A 21,753-nucleotide genomic window follows, 5' to 3' on the forward strand; every position below is an offset into this window, starting at 1 on the left:
GACCTCCTGAGGTCCCTTCCAACCCTGATATTCTATGATTCTGTGAGATAGAAACTGGCAGAAGAATTCAAGAAGAGAAAGGCATGGCCAGAAAAGATGGGAGGAGTGAAATAATGAGAAGTAAGGTTCCATGAGAAAAGGAAGGTGGAGGAAGAGAAAAATCTCTGTTCTAACAAAGGGTTTTGTGAAGGACTTCAGTCGTCTTTGTATTTCCCTGTTGAAGACCACAGTTGCTGGGCCCAGCTGCTAAACAAGTCACAGTGATATGTATCCACCACCTAGCCTTAGGGTGCATGTTTTTCAAAGAAGCAGTATGGGATGCTGGAGGCTGTGCTAATGAGCAGCACATGTTTTCAGTGACATTATTAATTTTAAAGGCTTCTGTGAGCCATGAGAAAGGGAGACAGAAGAGAAGGGAGGTACATTCCTTTAAGATGCAGGCATTCTGGAAAGCTGATGTCTAAGAGATAAAAGTGTGGCTCATATGTACACTCACTTCAGGAATGGTAATAATACTTGATACATCATAGTTTTGGAGCACAGAACCTACCCTCTGAGGTAGGTAATCTACTTTCCCTCTAAGTGTATCTAATTCCAAAATACTTATTACAAATTAAATACCAATAGCATAGACAGAGTGATGCAAAATGGTATATGCCAACCAGAAAGGGGGAGCAGTGTGGTTTAATTGGCTGGGTCACCGGTTTGGAACTCAGGCAGGTATATGTTCTGGTCCTAGTTCTGCCATGAACCTGCTGAGAGATCTTGAGCAAGTTTGTGTTTCTGTTGTAGAGCTTGTCTACCCAACAAGTTACTGTGCAGTAAGCCAGGGTGTGAATCTACAATGCACCAGATTGTCCTGCAGTGACATTCTGTCTGGATGCTGCTATAATGCAGTGACAGTCCCAGAGGATGCTTTCAAAAAGTGGTAGTAAAGAGTCATTTGGAACAGTGAGAGAGAGCACAGCATGAGAGCGACTCCTGGTGGTTAGAGCTCTCACCTAGGATCCAGTTTCCCTGCTCCATTGTCTCTTTAATTATTTAACCAGAGTCCAACATCTTCAACAAGAGAGACTAAGGGAGCTCCACATCAGACTATGCCATATCCCAATGGTTAGAGTGCTCACCAGAGAGATGGTAGATCCTAGTTCAAATCCCTTTGCCCCCTGGGTGGAAGGGGGACTTGACCCAGGGTTCCCCCACATCCCAGGGGAATACCCTAACCAGTAGGTTAAAATTATGATGGAATTCTTCTTCCTGCTTCTCACATCTTGCTAAAATGGCTTAGGCACCTAACTCCAAAAAAGGGTTGCCAGCTGTGACTCGCAAGCACAGCTAGGTACCTCCCTGCAGCCTGGACTTAAGTACCTATCTCCATGAGAGGGGTGGCACTTAGCATGCACCACTCTGGTTGGCGTCTTCCATTGATTAGCTTAGGCAGCTCTCTGCTTAGTATGCTGGCTTTAGTTCATTGCAGACTACTGTCTTCTCCTTCATTGTATAGGAGCTTAGGCACCTAACACAGTATTTGTGGATTGCAGTGATTTTCCAGGGACTCAATGTCACAACAACTAACTCCTTTTGTGCATTCAGGTTTTAATCTCTCTGTGTCTCAGTTCCCCATCTGTAAAATGGGGATAATATCACAGCCCCACCTCTCAGGGGTGTTGGAAGGATAAATGTTACAGATTGTGAGATGCCTGGATATTATAATCATGCGGGCCATATAAAGTACCTTAGATAGAGCACAAGATTGGGAAACTTGGGATTCCTCAGTTCTAACCCTAGCCCTGCTATTGCCTGGCTCTGTAATCTTGTCACAGTGCCTTAGTCCTCAAGCAGTTTCTACTGAACTCCTTAAACTCAATAGGTCTAACAACACTCACGGATGCATGGTCATACTGATATAGAAATAAACACTTTTTGCCTGAGAATACATCTGAGGCCTGCATTCATGCTATGATTTCATAGTCTTATGTCGTGTATTATTTTAACACCTATATGCAGAGAAGTAGCCAAAAAAGTTGAGTGTGCTTAGTAATTACTAGCATATCTAGCAAAACCTGTCAGTTCTGTTATTGGTAGCTCAATACATGACATTTCCCTGAGATCAAGATCAAGTGGCCGGCCTGTGCATCAGTATTTGGCTAGGTATTTATAGTCTGCTAATTACTTAAAATAAATAAAATTAATTGGAGACGGACTAAACCCAAAGCCTTTAGTCCAAAGCACCTTGTGCTTTTGGAAGAGCTAGGAAATGGGGGCATCAAATTCAAATCACTGGATTTAAACCCATCTATACCGTTCTGGTTCTGGTTCTTAAACTGGCCGGCCCTGCTTGAAGGTTCTGATTGACCATTGCTGTGAGAAATTGAATGTAGTCACTATCCCAAGATTGAGATGAAACTCTTCTGAGATCAAGTGATCCTGTTAGTTTTCTCTAATTTGGGGATGAAATCTCACAAGAACATCTCATGAGAGTGTGACCTCTGATCCCTGGCCTTGATTCTGACTTGAACTGTGACTGCTGAACACTCACACATCCAGAGTCTCACTTCCTCTGGCCATCTCTAATATTAATATAACATTTTCAGCTTCTTTGATGTCCTTCATCAAATAATCTCAGTGCACTAAGTAGGCCTCATCAGGTAAGTAGGTATTATTAACTTCATCCTACAGATGGGGAAAACTGAAGCACAGAAGTTGCAGGACTCCCCCAAAATCATACAGTAAAGCAGAGGCAGTCAGCAACAGAATTTACATTTCTTGACTTCCACTCCTATGTCTTAATGGCTAGACAATGCTGTCTTGTCTCACACTCCTTATTTAAATTATCTTGGACTCCTTAGATAATAGAGTGAGAGTTTAGAATAACAAAGGCAAATTGCGGAACTTGTATTCAAAACAGACTTGGTTATAATTAGAGTTCAATTTGGGTCTCCTTTGGATGGTGCTTTTAAGAACATGAGCAACATAGCTAATTTAACACAATAAATTTGCAGTATTTTGCTTCTCAACAAGAAAGCCTCATTTAATTACTAAAATTTGAAGGGAAGCGACCTTATTTCAGTGGATTTATAGTCTTTTTTTTTTTATTAAACAATTAAGGGAGTCCTTTATTTATTTATTTTTGCCAGGAACTAATAAAAAAACCCTGTCATTGGAATAATTCCGTAATGGTATCAGGTCAAAGAACATGAGTTGTGCAGAAGCTGTACTTCATTGTGTTTGTGGTCAGAGGTATTATGAATGAAATAAGTGGTTGATATAAAATTTCCACAGGTGCTGACAGGTATGGCATTGGGCACATGTCTTTGAACTTCTTGAAATGTGAATCATCATGAAAGAAATTTGATTTTTGTTAAGATTGCTGAGAACTCTTTGATTAGCATTTTCTGGGGGAGGAATTGGATTCCTTCCTGGAAGAAATAGCCAACTATCTTTTTGAGCACCTGATTTTAACTAGGAGGAAAAGTGTTTTGAAAAGAGTGAAGAACAACTAAATCTCAGCAATTATTGTGTATTAACTTACATGGGCAAGGGGTTTAAATAACAGCATGTGTATAGTTAGTGGGTGCCATTTAAAAATTCACCACTTGCCAACAGTTGCCATGCTTGACTGAGATATCACTGTTATTTCTTATTGTAAGAATAGGACTAGAATAGTGATACCAGTGTGGAGACTGTTGATGAAACTTAACCTCTTTAATGATGAGCATCAAAGGCAAAAAAAAAAAAAAAAGTAAATCCCAGAATGCTTTTTTTCAGGCAAAACTCCCATTGCCTTCAGTGGGAATCTTGCTTGAATTAGGACTGAGGTGAGGACTGAAGATTTCACCCAGCAGTAAGTATACAGCAAATGGAAGTAAGAGTGAGTGCATCTCTTTTGAGCAATTTAACACACCACACGCCAAAAAAGAAATAACCATAATCTGTTCAAATGGACTTTTTCCTAATTTATGTCTGCTCTCACTACTGAATTCTAAATTGAGGCTAATATATGCTGAGAGCTTCCCTAAACTATTTCCCCTTCCAGAGATGTAGTTTTAAAGATCCATTACTCGGTGGATCGGTTCTCTGAAATAAGCAGGGAAGATTTATCTGATCACTTAGCACAAAGCATTCAGTTGAGCATGCCTGCAAGATTCCAAGCTGAAGGGCTGTGGACGTGTTTCATCCCTGCTGAGAACATTTCTAGTTCCCGCATGTAACTTGGGATATTGTCTCTTGAGGGAGCTGATCACCCTGTCTTCCGTGCTGAAGGATAATAGGGAGTAAATCATTGCTCTTTGGCTAATTGGAATTAGCTGTGGATGCAGGTTTTACAAGGAACAGACCTGCCCATAAACTTTGATTGTGGGGAATGATAAAGCTTGTAATGAGATGAAAGGGAAAAGATGGGGAAAATCAATGCAAAAATTATCTGATTTGCATTTCAGATGTTGCTAATTATATAAGTGCAGTGCACATATGTATGAGGTTATTGTTTTATATATGTATAAAGATTGTAAATTCCATCTCAATTTCTGCTCCCCCCCCCCCCCCCCCCCAGGTAATCAGCTCAGATACAGGATCTACCATTACCTTCTGGCTGATAGACACTGGGCAGAAAATCAAACAGTTTACTGGTTGCCATGGCAATGCTGAGATCAGCACTATGACGCTGGATGCAACTGAGACAAGGCTCTTAACTGGAAGCACAGATGGAACAGTAAAGGTGTGAGGGGAAAACATTTCAAACTATTTGCTTCCATTGCAGTCTTTTCCACATAGATATAATGTGCCAAAATACTCAGCTACTAAACAATGGCTGCTTTTTCCATTGGCCTTGTTAAAGAGGAGATGGGATGAACTCGGCATGTAGAGGTTGAAATCCTAACACTGTTGGGAAAACGCAGTTAAATTTAATTGCTTGTCTAACACTTTGGAGACACACAGTGCTTTACAGAACACTTCCTTCTTTGTTACCTCCCTTCCTTCCTTCCAAGTAGTTTCCTTACAATCCATGACTCTGTACAGCACATGGCCCTTATTGCCTTAATCACCAGACAATCATTTCCTTTGCTTTTCTTGGAACACTCACTTGTCATTACACAAGGGCATATTATCATGGTAGCCAATGCATGACTGTAAAACAACTATTTTGAAATGGTGACTAGGTTAGTTAAAACACCAGCCTTTTACCCCTGGACACATTAATTCAAATTTTAGTTTATTGAAAGTTAAAATGAATTTTAAATCTTCTTAATCATCTCAGTGAGAATTTGACCATATCAAAAACCACCATAAAATTTAATAACTTGTGCTTTAGTTTCTACTAAAGAAAGATTCTTGTGTTTAATACCAAGGGTGTATGCTGTTAAGATCAAGATATAGATGTATTGACAGAACACTGCCCAACATTATGACAGGTATTAAGTCAGTGCTGTTAGTCTTTCACTTTAATGTACACTAAATTCATACCATTTAAAAAACTTAATAGGTTTGCCAAACAGATTTCTAGCTCTTCCTATTTCATTGGCCGAAGTTGCTGAAAATCATCAACCTGAGAGACCATTTCCCCAGACTCGGCTAATTTTGACATAACTAGTCAGACTTAAGCTATTTATTATATTACGTTAGCTCCTAGAGGTCTCAACTAGACTGGGGCCTTGTTGTGCTAGGCACTGTACAAACACATAATATGAAAGAACCCTGCTCTGGACAGCTTACAGTCTAAACAGAGCAGACAAAGGGTGGGAGGGAAAACAGAAAAGTGACCTAACAAAGATAGCACAGAAGTTCAGTGGGAGAGCTGGCAATAGAATTCAGGTCTCCTGAGTCCCAGGGCAGTGCCCTATCCTCTGTGCCATGGTGTCTGTCAATTTTCTTGCTTATTAACTTGTGCCTGTGGTAGAGATGGGCCTGAGTCATAAAGTTCAGATCCAAATCCAATGTTTGGATTTCTGTCCCATTATAGAGATAAGACAAAGCCACAAATTCTGGACCAAATGCTGCCAAAATCTGGCAGTTGGGGAGAGTGGTGTGGAACTTGTATCTATTATTCCAGTTTTTGCCCATCTCTGGTACCATTCAAGGTATTTTTGGCAGTTGAGCATCTCCCAGAAAGGTAACCTTTCTGGATAACAAGACAAAATGTACTGTATTTCTTCGTCTCGTTACTTCCTTGACTGCCCAGGTTCTAATATGGGAAGATCAAGCTAAAGTTTATAAACACATTCTTAAACACCAGAGTCTGCACTGAAATTTGGGATTGTACTGAATTATACTGTTGGCCTTGGCTGAGTAGAAGTGGCCTGCCTTAAATGCTGCCCAAGGAGCACTCTGCTATTTCCAAGCAGTGGAAATCCTAAGGACAAAACATTCAGTACCTAGGAAGTGGGAGGGAAAAGTGATGGATTCAATTCATGACAAAATACCCATCCTAAGGGCTTGTCTGAATACAAATGCTGTACCGTGTTAAGTATACTAGTATAGTTAAAACAACACAACCAGCCCAATGTGTGTGTGGGTAATACACAGCATAAAAGTGGTTTATACCAGTATAGTTTATTCTAATATGGGAAGCAGAATAAGCTATACCTGTACAAGGCACCTTTATACCAGTATAATTGTGTCCCCACTTGTTGTACCAGTATAACTATTTCAGTAAAAAAACCCCACATTCTAAACTGTGTGTAGCTCAGGCCTTAGTCAAAGAACAAACTGAAGAAAATCCACAATTAGGATGTAGACAGAGTCTTGAGCTAGTGTCAGGAAGCACAGGGTAAGTCTGTCCAGCAGTAATACTACAGGATGACAATGTCTTATTTCAGTTTTTCATACTGTCAGTACAATTTGAAGAGGAAGCTTCCCAAACCTCATTCTTATGAAAAAATTACTTCAATGTCTTTGCAACGGACTCCTATGAATATAAAACACACATCTATGTAAGAATATGGAATACCAACATTGAAATGAATGTATTGTGTTTAAATGGCAAATACATTTTATTTCAAATCCCTACATACATACATTATTGCTGTATCCAATAGATTTATATGTAAAATGAGATGTTTGAGCAATGTTTTCCCAAACCATGTGTCTTTTTAAATGTTATTTTAATTTACAGGAGCCCATGAATGGTAAATTAATTAATAATAAGCTGAGCACATACCTGGGGGAGTGGCAAATACAGAGCTTATTGGCTTGTGTATAGGATGACTATAAATTGGTAAACACATGAGTGAAGTATGGAGGTCAACTCGAATGAGTGCCAGAAAGCCCTTAACACCACTCCAGAAAATCTATTAGAAATGAGAACTACTTGTCTCCCTTCACCTGTAAAGATGATTCCTCACTACTGTGAGTCCAACTGAGCAAATTTCAGTTTGACAGGAAAAGTAGAACTCATGGTCTAGTGCTTAAGATATTGGACTTGAGAAATCTTCATTTAATTCCTTGGGCAAGTTACTCAATGACTCTGTGCCTCAGTTTCCCAGTTGGAAACTCTCTTGCCCTTTGTCTCGTCTATGTAAGCTCTTTGACTCTATGTTTGTACAGCACCTAGCACAATGGGGCCTTGATTTCAGGTAGGATCTCTAAGTACTAGTGTAATATAAATAAAATTAATTTTTCAATGGTTTAAAATGTATCCAAAATAGCTTTTCTCTAAATGAGACTGTCATGATTTTATAAGGCTCAGTCTTGCAACTGGCTACATTTAAAAGGTCAGACCTTCAAAATATCACTGGTCCAAGACACAAACATGTCAATTCAAGATCTTGGACCAGCATAACTTTTTTTTTTTTTTTTTTTACGAATTCTTCACGGTGGAGTAGGGAAAAGTCTTTTATGGCAGGTAAATGATTCTTATTTCCAAGAACAAGCTGTCACAAAGATGTTCAAATTGCTGGCATATTAGTAGAGTCCCAGCAAAGATTGCTTAGTGGTGAACAGGTGAGGCAGTCAAAGGTGCAAAATAAATGCGCTTTTGCATATGGTTTCAAGGGGTTCCATGGATAAAGAAGCTGTCACATGTAGGTCATCTCAGTGTGTGTTTGTGTGTGTGTGTGTGGGGGGGGGGCAGGCGGGAGGGCAGGCACAGAATGGAGTATCAGACTTGGATTTCAGTCCTGGCTCTGCCACTTCATTCTATTCCTGACCTGCTGTTTGTGGTTGGACAAGTCATTTCATCTCTGTCTCTCAGTTTCTCCATCTGTAGAGGGGGGTAATATTTGCTTCCTTTTTCCAGTATCTTGATATCTATAGATGAAAAGTGCTATACAAAAGCTATGGAGAAGCATTATTATTATTTGCTTACTATTCAATCCTATGAGCCTGATTCTGATGAAGACTGAATTGTCTTCAATGCAGTCACCTCTGATTTACATCAAGGTATGAGGCAAATCCAATCCAATAGATTTATTTCTTCATTGATCCTTAAATTACAAGATGATTGTCTGCTTTGCCTATGCTGAGAGGTTATGGATAACTTATTTATTTTTTAATTGAAGATTTGGGATTTCAATGGACACTGTCACCATAAACTCAGTGTTGGAAGAGACCGAGCAGTTGACATCTCCCAGATCATGGTACTAAAGAGGACTATATTAGTTACAGGCTGGGACAGGTACTGTATGCATTATTCAAAAATGCTGGAAGAAATACATTCTTAAAATGTACTCTTTGACTCAGTTTCTGGAGATAAAATCTATCTTTTAAAAGTCTAATTTTTTTCCAAGCACAGTAACTCACTGAGTAGTTGGCAACTCAGTTCAGGAAAAGATTTAGATCTGGCTGCACATCAGTGGAGAAAAAGTGTGTTGCTTAAAAGATACAGCACAGCTAGGGAAATTGCTTGCTTTTTCTTGCAAACTAGGGCCCCAATCCTGCAATGGCATTGCAATGATGGATCCCTAGAAGCCAAGCTGAATCCCATTTGGAATCTAAATTCTGTCCACTTTGAGACCATTGTAAAATTAGTGCCTAAAGCATGGAATTACCACAGGTTTAGCCTTGCTTGTCCTTATGAAGTATTATTCCCCTTGCTTTTTGCTAGTGGAAAAATATTCTTTAATGTTGCTTGAGCTTCTGGAGGAATAAAAAAATAAAATAAAAGATACTTCTCTTTTCTGCGTCCAGACAGTATACGGATGCTAGGATAAATTATAGCAGGACATAATTTGAAAACATTGTGTCCATAAATTAGAAAACTCAGAGAATACAGATGCTACTGTACCTAAGGAAGTAATTTATAGATCAGTTGTTCACTGTAGAATTATGCTAATAGGTTGGGAATAGGATGGGATAAATTGCTTTTGTGTCTTTTCATCCCCTTTGAAACTCAGAGAACCAAATATATTTTTTCTGACTTTTAACAGCTATAGAATCAGAAGGAAAATCCCCACTAATGACCATGAACATGTCATAGACAGAAGTAATGTTCTGAAAAAAAGGAGAAAAAGTGTCTTTTAATATCAAGACTGCTCATTGCACGTGTTCTGAGGCTCAGTCCTGAAACATAAATTTACCTTATAAAGACAGCTGCTGCTTACACATACTAGCAAAGCAATCATTGCTCATTGGTGACTCAAATCCACTTCATTACTCTGAATCGCAGTGATATTCATAGCGAACCACAGAGAAGTAAATGAGTAAATGATTTGGACCATGCTCATCTCCTCCTGCCTGCTTCAAAGAACTCTGCATGGGTGCAGCTTTGTCCCCAGGGAAACCTCATTGGTTTTCATTAAGCTCTGTGTGAGTGCAGGGGTCTACCTGTGTGGAACCTTTTGGAGTGGGACTGCAGGTGGTGAAAATGATGTTGTGGTGTGAATCTTATGCCATTGTCCCATAGGTGGTATGATGTTTTACTAAATTTATCTTAAGCTACAGCCAACCAGTCAAGAGAAACTGACACCATCAAAAACTTTTTTAATCTAGAAGTCATAACCCCAGTACAGTTCTCTGTCACAAACCTTCATCTTCATAACAATGGGTCAGATGCCTGATCTGTGAATCTAAGTGAAATGGATTTAGTGGAGGCCTTCTTACACTCTATTAAATAACAGTCTCTAATTCAAAGCCAACACATGCCATTAAGAAGAGTTTCAGAGTAGTAGCCATGTTAGTCTATATCCGTAAAAAGAAAAGGAGTACTTGTGGCACCTTAGAGACTAACAAATTTATTAGAGCATAAGCTTTCGTGAGCTACAGCTCACTTCATCAGATGCATATAGTGGAAAATATGGTGGGGAGATTTTAAATACACAGAGAACATGAAACAATGGGTGTTACCATACAGACTGTAACAAGAGTGATCAGGAAAGGTGAGCTATTACCAGGAGGAGAGTGGGAGCTGGAGGGGGAATTTTGTAGTGATAATCAAGGTGGGCCATTTCCAGCACGTTACAAGAACAGTAGGAGGGGAAATAAACAAGGGGGAATAGTTTTACTTTGTGTAATGACACATCCACTCCCAGTCTTTATTCAAGCCTAAGTTAATTGTATCCAGTTTGCAAATTAATCAATCCAGTCAGCAGTCTCTCACTGGAGTCTGTTTTTGAAGTTATTTTGTTGAAGAATTGCCACTTTTAGGTCTGTAAATCAAGTGACCAGAGAGATTGAAGTGTTCTCCGACTGGTTTTTGAATGTTATAATTCCTGACGTCTGATTTGTGTCCATTTATTCTTTTACGTAGAGACTGTCCGGTTTGGCCAATGTACATGGCAGAGGGGCATTGCTGGCACATGATGGCATATATCACATTGATAGATGTGCAGGTGAACGAGCCTCTGATAGTGTGGCTGATGTGATTAGGCCCTATGATGGTGTCCCCTGAATAGATATGTGGACACAGTTGGCAATGGGCTGTGAAGCAAATACTCACCAGCAGCCACACAACAAAACCACTACCCCAGGAACCTATCCTTGCAAGAAAGCCAGTTTCATCATGTCTCAGCTCTGGTTAGAGTATATATATATACGAGTTATATGTTAGTATATATATATATATAGAGAGAGAGAGAGAGAGAGTATATATATAGAGTATATATATATATATACTAACACTGCAGAGAACAGTATGTGTGATGATGGGGACAGATTCAGCATTTTGTTTTGGCAGAGTGATAGAACAATAGCTGCTAAAAGTATAGTGTTTGGATTGTAACTCAGAAGAATTTCAGTGGTAAAGGAAAGCAAAAGGACAGAGCTTTTAAATTTTTCCACTCAAGATTATATGATCATATTAAAAAGATACCAATGACATTTTTTGGAGTGGTCAGATAGGATTAGTTCACTTATGCTTTTTTTTTTTGTTTGCATGTCTCTTTTATTAGAATAATTACTGTCTTCCGACTGAGCAACTTGACTCAGTTTTTTGTTCTGCCTGCAGAATGGAAAGGAGGAGTGCAGCATCAAGATGACATCCTATGTGCTGCGTTTTTACCTCCACATACTCTAGTTACAGGTAGCCTAATATTTATTGCCTAATATATCATCCAGGAATTGGGATTTGGGGACATTATTATTATGCAAGGCTAACTCTGTTACTGCATGGGCTGGCATAGCTAATGTGCTGCTGGCTGAGGTACATAACTTACAAGATGTGAACAAATTAGAACTTCTTAAAGAGACAGAAAAAGCACACTTTTGGTTCTCTTCTGTTTTATTCCAATGAATTTCAGTTTGTTTCAATGGGGTTACATCAGCCTCTCATTGGAGAAAATGACAGGGAAGTCCGCCCCATATTTTTCATTTCCGAACAGAATGATTAAACCTGGATATTTTTCATGTACCAAAGCATGAAGACATTTATAATAGGAGGCCCATTATCCTGGATTCAACAGGAATTCTATGGAGGTGGTGATTAGAGTTATTAAGACTTAATAGGAAAAGATTGAGAATAAATGGTTCAGTTTACCAAAAATTACACACACTAAAATGTTGTGGGTTGTTTTTTTTTTTGAGAGGGCACAGTTATATTAATTTATTTAAATATGGTGGCATATAGACTTATTCTTCACTTGAATTCAGTGGAAATTTAATCAATTGTACTTTGCTGGCTTAGTCCATATGACTGTCTCCCTCTAGTGACTAGCCTCAGTAACAGCCTGCTACTTACAAACAGCTAAAACAGTTATTCCTCAACTCAAGTGGCTGGGGCTTATGCTGAATATCCCTTGTTTGATTGTTGCTAATAGTCATGGTTATTGCCCGAGGACTGAGTGTGGGATGTAGGGTTTGGTTCCTCTTTAATCTGGTGCTTGTGAATAGATATTCCTGGCGGCTGAAGACCTGTCCCCTAGCAAGAGCACTGTCTGAGATGGCTAAAAAGTGTAAGCTTTGTGATATGGATTTCTTACTAGAGTACAATTTGAGGCCACAAGCCACTAAATAATCCTCAGATAGTAAAAATGCTTATTGCTACTAGATATAAACCAGAACCTCAAGTTCTGGGGGAAGATGGTTTTATGCAAAGAGTTGAGAAAAGGCTCTGAATCAAATTTCTGGGTCCAACCCAATAGTTTGATTATCAGTTAGATAAAAAACTGGGAGATATTTATTTTTATTTTTGTTTATTTATTTAGTTAGTTTGCATGTGGCAGAAATCTTGTAAGAGCAGCTAATCGTGTGATATTTAAGCCTAGGGTGCCTGACATATAATATCAGCTCTCAAGATTTTGGCATCTTCCAGTCTCATACTGAATCCTAGCTCTAGTCTGGCTTTGAACCAGCACCCAAACCCTAGAGGCTAAAGCTAATTCAAACATCTCCTCCATGGCCCATCTTTAATTAATGAACAAAGGAAGTCATACGAGTGGACTGGAGATGAAAGGCTTCCAATATGGTACCTAAGAGCAAATGCCATAGTCAGTGAGCTACTCGGAGGTGATCAGAAAGTGCTGTGTCTCCATTCTTACACAAATACATGGACAAAAAGGAAGGCTTTTTTCTTTAAATTAGGTAATACTATATATTAGTTATTTTGCTTTATTTACCCCCCAAAGCTTTATTCTTCCACTGGAGAAGGGGGATTAAGAATGTTCTCTATATTAAATTTTAATAAGTAGCCCTCTCCAATCTCACTAAGAACTGCTTGAGATAAGCATTATAATGGGCTTGATTCTGATCTCACTTAAGCAATGTCTACACTTGGAGCTAGTGATGTCATTCCCAGCCAAGTAGACAAACTCGCGCTAGCTTTCAATAACCTAGCGAGCTAAAAATAGTAGTGTAGCGCTGGTACATGCTCTCTATGGCGAGCCCATGCCACTGCCCATGTTACTGTGGCTACGCAACTATTTTTAGTGCACTAACTCGATGAGAAGTTAGCTCAGCTCCAGATGTAGATGTAGCTGTACAATGATCTCGTACAGATGTATCTCCGGTGGCTACTTGTGAATTACTCCAGTGGAAGTGAGAATAGCATCAGGTCCAATGTATGGTAAACAGCTTAGTTTGTCAAATCAGGGCAAGTCTGACCTTATATTTTGTTAAACTGAAAGCAAGAATTAGAACTTCAGCCATCATCCTCATTCCGTCCTGCTGATGGCAGGTATATTCCAGCCATTAGTTGCTGAATGTACCCAAAATCACAGGGCTCCAGAGAGTCATTTGTGCTGCTTATGTCTAAGGGTAGTTTTGGTTGAGGGGTCTGAGATCTGTTACTTTTTGTTTTGTGAACTGGTAGATTTTCAAAGCATTGTAAGGGATTTGGACACGTTACAACTAATGGAAGATACGCATCTGAATCCACTAGACTGCTTAGAAAATCTCTGTCAATTTCTCCAGGGTCTGCTTTTCTATGAAACCAGAGAAATGTCCCCTTTACAGCAATCTTTGTAGGAGAGGATTAAACATTGAAAGGTTACAGACACATAGAAATACAAGCCCTGCTAATCCTTTTAATCCATGCGACCTATCATGTAAAAAGTGAAAATATTGCTGTGTTGGCAATAAAATAATTCTAGCTGCCTGAAAGATCAAGGTTGGCTAGTGACTGTAACAATGTTTTGTCTTTTCTTTGCCCAATGCAGGGAGCTGTGGTGGTGAAATTGTTGTCTGGAATAATAGTACAGAAAATGCTTACCTTAAAATGTACCTGGATCCCCAAAAATCTCTGAAATCCAAATCAGGTGAATGAGCATCTTATTCAAGCAGCACTGCTTTCAGGCTCTAGACAAAACATACATACTGTTTGCCTTATGCATATAATATTAAGTGTGCCACTAAATTACTGATAATTGAGAGGAGATTAGGGGGATTATTTATATCTTTGTCTTGTCAGAGTGACAGAAAGCAGCCTTGAGGTTATACTTGCTTTATACCCTTTAGTTTATTCCCTATACGTCTCAAGGCTATTGCTTCTGTTTATTGTCACAGTTCTACATCAGCATTTTTATATTACCTTCAGCAGGGAGCATTCCCTTAATTTTTGCCTTGTTCAGTGTTGGGTAATAAATAATACCAACTGAACCTTGCAGAGGCTGCTACCCCTGAGGCTACCCAGAACCTGAAAACTTCACTGGGTTGATAGTCTGCACAGACTAGCGGCATAACATATAGTAAGCACCATGCCAGTTGGAAATCTATAATTATTCCCCACTGTAATCTGTAGTACATTTTATGGTAGCGCACATCCAGTATAAAGAAAATGGCTTGGAAAAAACCTTCTATGGTTCTTATTTAGACTTCCTTAGGTTTCTTCCAAGTTTTGTGGGGGAATAAATACTGAAATATATATATCATGTCGTGAAATTCATTTCTTACTTGCACATACAGTACTCAGCAGGGCCATAGGAAAGGACTATCTGGTGTACTGCCACTTTATAATGAGCAAGACACTTCAGAGTGAGAATGCTTAAAAATTGTGAATACAGTAGATATGGCAAAGGAACCATACGAGCTTTCTGATCTTTAAAGGGTCTAAACCCCAGAGGAGCAGATCTTAAACTGATGTAAATTGGCATAACTGCATTGAACCACACTGACTTTAATCAGCTGAAGATCTGGTCCAGGCAGTGCAGATCAAATTACAGCTAAGTGACTCTTAATGGTCCTGCTGTTCAGTAAACATTCCTCAGAGATCATGGGTCAGATGTTCAGACAGTGTAAATTGGCACATCTGCACTGACATGAATAGAGCTATGTCATTTTATACCCTCTGAGGATCTGGCCCCCCATAACTGGGGAAAACTTCTCTTCAAATAGGTATTTCTTCATAATACAAATTATGTATGCAACTCATTGATCCAGCTGCTGGCAATAGAAAATGAGCTAGTTAATATATTTTGTGCTCATTAAACAGGAGACTGGAAATCTCATAGAGCCAGAATCCACCATTTTTACTGCTGAGGAAAAACCTTATTCTGTGAATAGTGCTATTGAAATCCAAAGGGCAGCTTGCAGGGTGAGATACTGCTCACCAAGAGTAAGGGTGGCAGAATTTGGCTCACATAAATAGTTTCAATAGTATGAACATCCAAAAGATTTCATTTGAATATGTAAAGTAACAGATAAAAAAAAAAAACTTGGAAAAAATCAGATGCCAAGTGTTTTTGACATGTCTACTTATACACATAAAATCCTTTTATTGACTATCATAGGGAATGTCTCTTACAGATACTCTGTTACTACAACAGCAACTTAGTTCTGCTCGAAGAATGTCCTCTAGAAGACATACAATGTCTGTAGCTGACTTCTATGACACTGAGTGCAACAATGCTATTACTAAGCTTTTATTCCTAGAAGCTAGAAAGAATATTTCAGTGACAGGTACTGTAAAGTAATTTCTACACAGTAGAATGGTGGCTCTTCTTACTTTGCCCAAACTGAACATCAGTACTTGGAAAAGCTCATTATTAATAGTGATAATTGATTATTTCTTTCACAGTTTCCTTTCCTTCTTGCCCCTCAATAAAGACCTTACAATACTTCTCCTATAGCATGTTAGAATATTTTTCAAACAATGTTCTTTTGTTTTGCATTCATTCTCACTGTCGTCTGAATTGATTTGCCCAGAACTCATATTGACAGTAAATTTAAATAATCCAGCGGAACTGGTCTGTATCTGAAGCCTGGCTACATACAGACATCCAAACTGTGTATTGGATTATACCCCCTGCAGTTCCAATTAAGTCAATGAGCTTGCACAGGATGCAAGTCATGGCAGAATTTGGTTTCGTACTGGTATATGCAGCTCTGCCTTTAAGAACGTAAATTATAACTTCTGCTGCTTTAACCAGACATTTTCTGAGTCAACATCATGTATTTGACAGGTTTCAGAGTAACAGCCATGTTAGTCTGTATTCGCAAAAAGAAAAGGAGTACTTGTGGCACCTTAGAGACTAACCAATTTATTTGAGCATAAGCTTTCGTGAGCTACAGCTCACAATGTCTTCTGCAGTTTCCACAGTATGCATCCGATGAAGTGAGCTGTAGCTCACGAAAGCTTATGCTCAAATAAATTGGTTAGTCTCTAAGGTGCCACAAGTACTCCTTTTCTTATCATGTATTTGCAAAGCATATTGGAAAACATCTGCAGATTTATCTGCAACTATTAAGAAATCTGTTATTAAAAGCTCTATTTAGGGTTTTTTTTCTGTATCTATAAAATAAATTGATTGACCAGGTTTCCTTTCACTCCCATAAAGAGAACCAATTACATAAAGATTACAGTGTATCACAATATTCATGAAAAGGTTAACAACAGGTCCCCAAAGAGTGTTTTTAGTACTAGACTTTGTTTTGTTGTATTGCTCTGAACTACATACCTCAAATATCTATTGAGTAAAACATATTTCATGTGACTGGAGTTTACTGTGCCAAGGTGCTCTGCACAATATTGAAACAGTGACAAAAATAGAAATATGGGTTCATGCATAACAGAGAATTGCTTATAATAATAAATGCTGATGATTCTTTCTGCTTATTCAGCCACATTTCTGTGTTTTAGGTGGAGCAAATTTAGTGTCATGTGGAGGTGCTGGCTATGTTAGGTTTTGGAATACCTTGAAAAGCCAGCTTATGGCAGAGTTTGAAGCACACAGTGGAGCTGGATCCATTATCATGACTATTGATAAAATGAGTCAATACCTCATTACTGGTGATCTAGCTGGATGGGTGAAAATATGGAATATACAGGTACAAGGAAAGTATTTGATTCTCTCTTTGTATTTCTCATGTTCCCAGTTTGTTGTGATACATGCAAATAAGTTGGGTTTTACCTATATTCTAACAAAGTAAAAAGATTGAGCAACATTTTCAAACTTGGGGCCTAAGTACCCATTGAAGTCAGTGGGAGTCTTTCCATTGATTTCAGTGGGTGCTGGATCAGATCCTGGGGCACCTAATACAAAGCCTGACTGTCAGAAGTATCTCATTTTTCTTTAAAACACAGGGGAAAGAAAATCTTAGAGTTTTGCCCCCATCCTTCCTTCAAGGGCAGGGTTTGCTCCTCCATCTATCTCACACAGCAAGCTATGGAGCTTGCTCAGAAGATCTCCAGATCCAAAATACACCTTTCCTCAGATAACTGCCATTTCCTTTTCACCAGGACTACTGCCTTGGTTCCAGTGAGAACAAGGTAACCCAGCCACCTCGCCTGATAAGATCATTTCAGCCACACAATGACTGTGTTACTTATCTGGAGATCTGTGTGCGAAGCAGTTGCCTGCTCATCCTCTCCTCCTCTTCAGACTGCAGTATTGTTCTTAGTGATGTGTATGGTACAACAATTGGAATATTTGGCCAGGTAGAAACACTTCTCTTAGCAACTCTTATGGGTAGTGCTGGCTGACAGAGAACATTTCACTTCCAGAGACATGACTTTTTAATTAACTGCTTCACTGCTGGTCCTTCACATCAGCTTCTATACTGCCAGAGCTGTCCTGTGGGGGTCTGCCGTTCCATTTAACCATGTTTGCTCTTCCTGTGCAGGACATAGCAGAAATAGCTTGAACAGATTTTCTCTTTAGATTTTGGCATGTCTACTTGAATTCTTGTCTGGGAAAACAGAATGCAAATGAAAACATACATGTGGCTAGGAAGTCATCCACACTTTTTATTTAAGTTCAGAATGCTTGGTTTCAGTCCCACTCAAGTTTTGGGCAAAGATTGAGTCACTACGGAGCTGGTCTGGAATTTCCTGACAAAATGGTTTTTAGATGGAAAATGATAAAACATTTCATGGAAATGTATCCGTTTTTGACAAAACTTTTATTGGGAAGGTTTCTTAAGTCCAGGGTGGAACTTCTGGCCAAAACAAGCAAGAAAGATACTCTGCTTCTCCCAATAGCTGATTTAGAGCAGGGATTTGAACCTGGGTCTGCACAGCTCGGGGACTGACTTAAACCATAGGCTACTGGCTATTCTAAATTAGGCTTCTCTGAACCTTGCCTCTTGGAGCTGCACAACTTTGTACCAGTGGGCCAAAGAGAAAGTGGTTAGGGAGACCCAGGTTCAAGTCCCTGATCTGTCTGATTTGGAAAACTTTTTTGGTGCAGGAAAATTGTTTACTGTCCAGCTCTAGTCACCACTGACTTTTTCTTACCTACCACTACTCCTGAAGCCATGTTCAGCAGATAATATCTGAATCATGGAGACATGTCTTCTAAGAAGAACAGATGGAACATTGTGAAACCATCATAGCTCTAATAAGGATAAATAATGATTTAATAATATATCACATTTAGTCACTATGAGTGGGGTGAACCTCCCTGCCTAGTGGTAAGAGTCCACCTAGTGATATAGGGGTAGGGAAATCTGGGTCCACTCCACCAGATTTCCCACCCAGGGTCCTCTTGAGCACTGTAAAGCAGGAATCTGCTACCTGTGGTCCCATGAACACTCTCCTCTGGGTCCCTTCCTACAGCTCTGCTCCCACCATCATGATGTGTCATGACTGGTGGCTGTCCTTGGCAATCTGGGGGTCTCAGTAGGCTAGGTATTCGTGGCTCTGTTCAGGACACATCCCCATGAGGAGGCCTCCCTGGTGTAGTCCCTCTGCAGCAGTGAGTGCAGCTCTGCCTCTTTTGCCTGCCACCCTGCTGTGCTGAAGAGACTCCCTTTTGAGTCCCTCTTCCAACTGGAGCCGGGCTGTGGAGGTGGGGCTTTCTGGGCCCAGAATTGTTCCTATGTCCTTAACTCTCCAGTTTGGGGTTTATTCACCTCATCATAGTTGCTCATTCCTTAACTACCTAAAACATTTAAAACATTACAAGCTTCTGCTCAGTGTGTTAGTAGAGGTGTTAGGAAAATTTTTGTATCCCTTTGGGGGGAAATTTTGGCTTTTTGAAATTAGTTTTTGTTCCAAATAAGAACAAAGAGTCAAAAGATCAGAAAGTTTTGGGAAATGAAAATGTTTGAAATCAGAAATGCCGAAACAGACAACTGACATTTTTAACAGAAACTATCTGACATGTTGCTATAAGAGTCTTCAATTTTTCTGATCAGCAATGTGAAAAATGTAATCAAAGTATACATTATTCTCTCAAGAAACTAAACTATATTTTCAGTGGAGGTGGAGGGGGGGGGGGTCAGGAATTTGTTGAACTAGCTCAAATGATTAGTTTTTCAAGGCAGGGTCTTGTGTTTGTCTCAGTCTCTGAGTTTATACAGTGCCTAGCACAACGGGACTCTAATCTTGGGTGTAGCCTCTAGGATAGTGGTGGGCAACCTGCAGCCCGTCAGGGTAATCTGCTGGCGGGCCGCCAGACAGTTTGTTTACATTTGCACGGTTGCCCGTAGCTCCCAGTGGCTCCCGGTCCCGGCCAATGGGAACTGCAGGAAGTGGCGTGGGCCACAAGGACGTGCTGGCCACCACTCATTGGCCAGGAACGGCAAACCACAGCCACTGGGAGCTGTGGGCAGCTGTGCAAATGTAAACAAACTGGTGGCCCGCCAGCAGATTACCCTGACGGGCTGCAGGTTGCCCACCACTGCTCTATGAGGTACTGTAATGTACATAATATGGATCTGGGTCCAGGGGACCAGTTGCTCACGTAAGCATGCAAGAAAATAATGAAAACCAATAACTGTCTTAAAATTTTGCATCTGGTGGTACTTCTATATGAAAGGGGTTTTAAAAAAAAGTAGTAAAATATTTCTAGTTCTGAGCGGCTTTAAAATGCTTTCTGCTCTGCTTATTAGGAAGAGCACTGGCGAATTGAAAATGCTCCTTCCCACCACAAAGGAGAACAAAATCAAGATGAAAATATGGGCCAAAGGGAAGAAAAGGATGACGTTCTAAAGAAAAAAGAAGCCCCTGTTCTTGGAGGAGAGCCATCTCCTAAACCCCCAGAACAAGCTATACTTGGTATGGAAGACAAAGAAGAATCTGTAAACATGTAAGTCATTTATCAAAAGGGGGGTTGCAATGGCAGGCTTTGGCATTTAAAAAAAAAAACATTTGTTTTCATCCCCAACTGAGACAAAAAAAGTTTATTTTTGTTATGTATGTGTTTACTTATTTATTGTGGAACAGAAATTACAAACAATTTTTGTTTGGAATTTTTGAAATGTTTTATTTCTTCATTTTTGATCAAAATGAAATGTTTCTACATTCCCCAAACTGAAATGTTTCATTGTGGTTTGTTGCCCGATGGAAAATCTTCTTTTTTTTTTTTTTTGGCAAAATTGAAATTTCCCCACAGAAAATGTCAATTTTGCAAAAGTGCATTTTCTGTCAGAAAATCATGTACCCTTTGAAGGGACAGAGCCACAATGTCTCTGCACAGAATTCCTCCTGGAGTGTCCCATTAGGCAGTGCAGGGCCATACCATACCTATGTTATAATACCACCTAGCTCCTTCTGTTCATCAGTAGATCTTAGAATGCTTTATGAAGGGGTTAAGTTTGATTATACTTTCTATTTCCCCCCCATTATATTACTGTTTCATATACTTTATAACTGAGACAGAGAGGTGAACTGTCACAGCAGGCCAGTGGAAGAGCTGGGAGCAGAACTCGGGTGTCCTGAGTCCAAGTCAATGCTCAATTCACTAGGCCATGCTTCTTTCCTATAAATGAGCCCTAGCGTGGTATGTGTTAGTTTGTTAAGCATTTTAAAAACTCTCTGTGATTGGATTACTTCCGGACACATTTTATGCTGCTTTAGTGATATTTTTTAGACTGTACTGTTCCTTCTATCATAACCATAATAAGTATGCAATTCATTACCTCCCATTCCAAGGGTTTATATTTGTTCTTAATGCTCAAGTAGTTAGGTCTATATCTCTGAGAAAATACAGTGTACTCCTAAATGTTACATCTTTAATGACTCTTTGTAACATGGACTGTGTCAAGGCATAAGAGCAGTAAAATTAAACTGTACACAAGTCCTTCTTTGGCTTAAAAAAATTCCTGAATGTAATAGCATGAAACATTTACATTAATAAAAGGTTATATTCTTACATGAGATTATTAGAAATGTCACATAATGTCAGCAAAGTATGAGCAAAATGGATTCAAATTAACAGCATTTTTGTGATAGATAAGAATGTTTGTGTAGAGCATAGTGGTACGTCCTTAAAGATTAAAGAGCAAGTGATAAGTATTTATTGTGGTGAGCAGCATTTTTAAATATAATGGATCTCGTTATAATCTTAGAACAATTCCAGTGATTTCAGTGCAGTAGTTCCTGATTTACTCTGTGGTAAATGACTTCTGAATCAGGCCCAGTATCCACAAGTTTTAATATTTTCATAGAAAATGAAAAAAACTGCCAAAAAATAATCCAAGTTGAACCACTGCAATATAACAATGAGCACA

At 39.3% G+C, this 21,753-nt stretch overlaps 1 protein-coding gene across 7 annotated transcripts in view; it reads left to right on the forward strand.

Annotated features, from left to right (window-relative positions):
• The window catches only part of WDR49 (WD repeat domain 49), a 69,322-nt gene that overhangs the window by 37,247 nt on the left and 10,322 nt on the right, over positions 1–21,753 (forward strand). For 4 of the 7 annotated variants that reach the window (XM_048863986.2, XM_048863992.2, XM_048863987.2 and 1 more), the window contains 8 exons: positions 4,553–4,717; positions 8,496–8,611; positions 11,322–11,452; positions 14,022–14,120; positions 15,607–15,759; positions 16,940–17,127; positions 17,540–17,737; positions 20,134–20,330. In XM_048863986.2, coding sequence (XP_048719943.2) covers positions 4,553–4,717; positions 8,496–8,611; positions 11,322–11,452; positions 14,022–14,120; positions 15,607–15,759; positions 16,940–17,127; positions 17,540–17,737; positions 20,134–20,330 — 1,247 coding nt within the window. The remainder of the gene's footprint in view (positions 1–4,552; positions 4,718–8,495; positions 8,612–11,321; positions 11,453–14,021; positions 14,121–15,606; positions 15,760–16,939; positions 17,128–17,539; positions 17,738–20,133; positions 20,331–21,753) is intronic. The other 3 variants (XM_048863989.2, XM_048863993.2, XM_075132134.1) reach the window with 3 other exon arrangements.

The sequence above is a fragment of the Caretta caretta genome, chromosome 9, assembly GCF_965140235.1.
Source record: "Caretta caretta isolate rCarCar2 chromosome 9, rCarCar1.hap1, whole genome shotgun sequence".
Classification (NCBI taxonomy): domain Eukaryota; kingdom Metazoa; phylum Chordata; order Testudines; family Cheloniidae; genus Caretta; species Caretta caretta.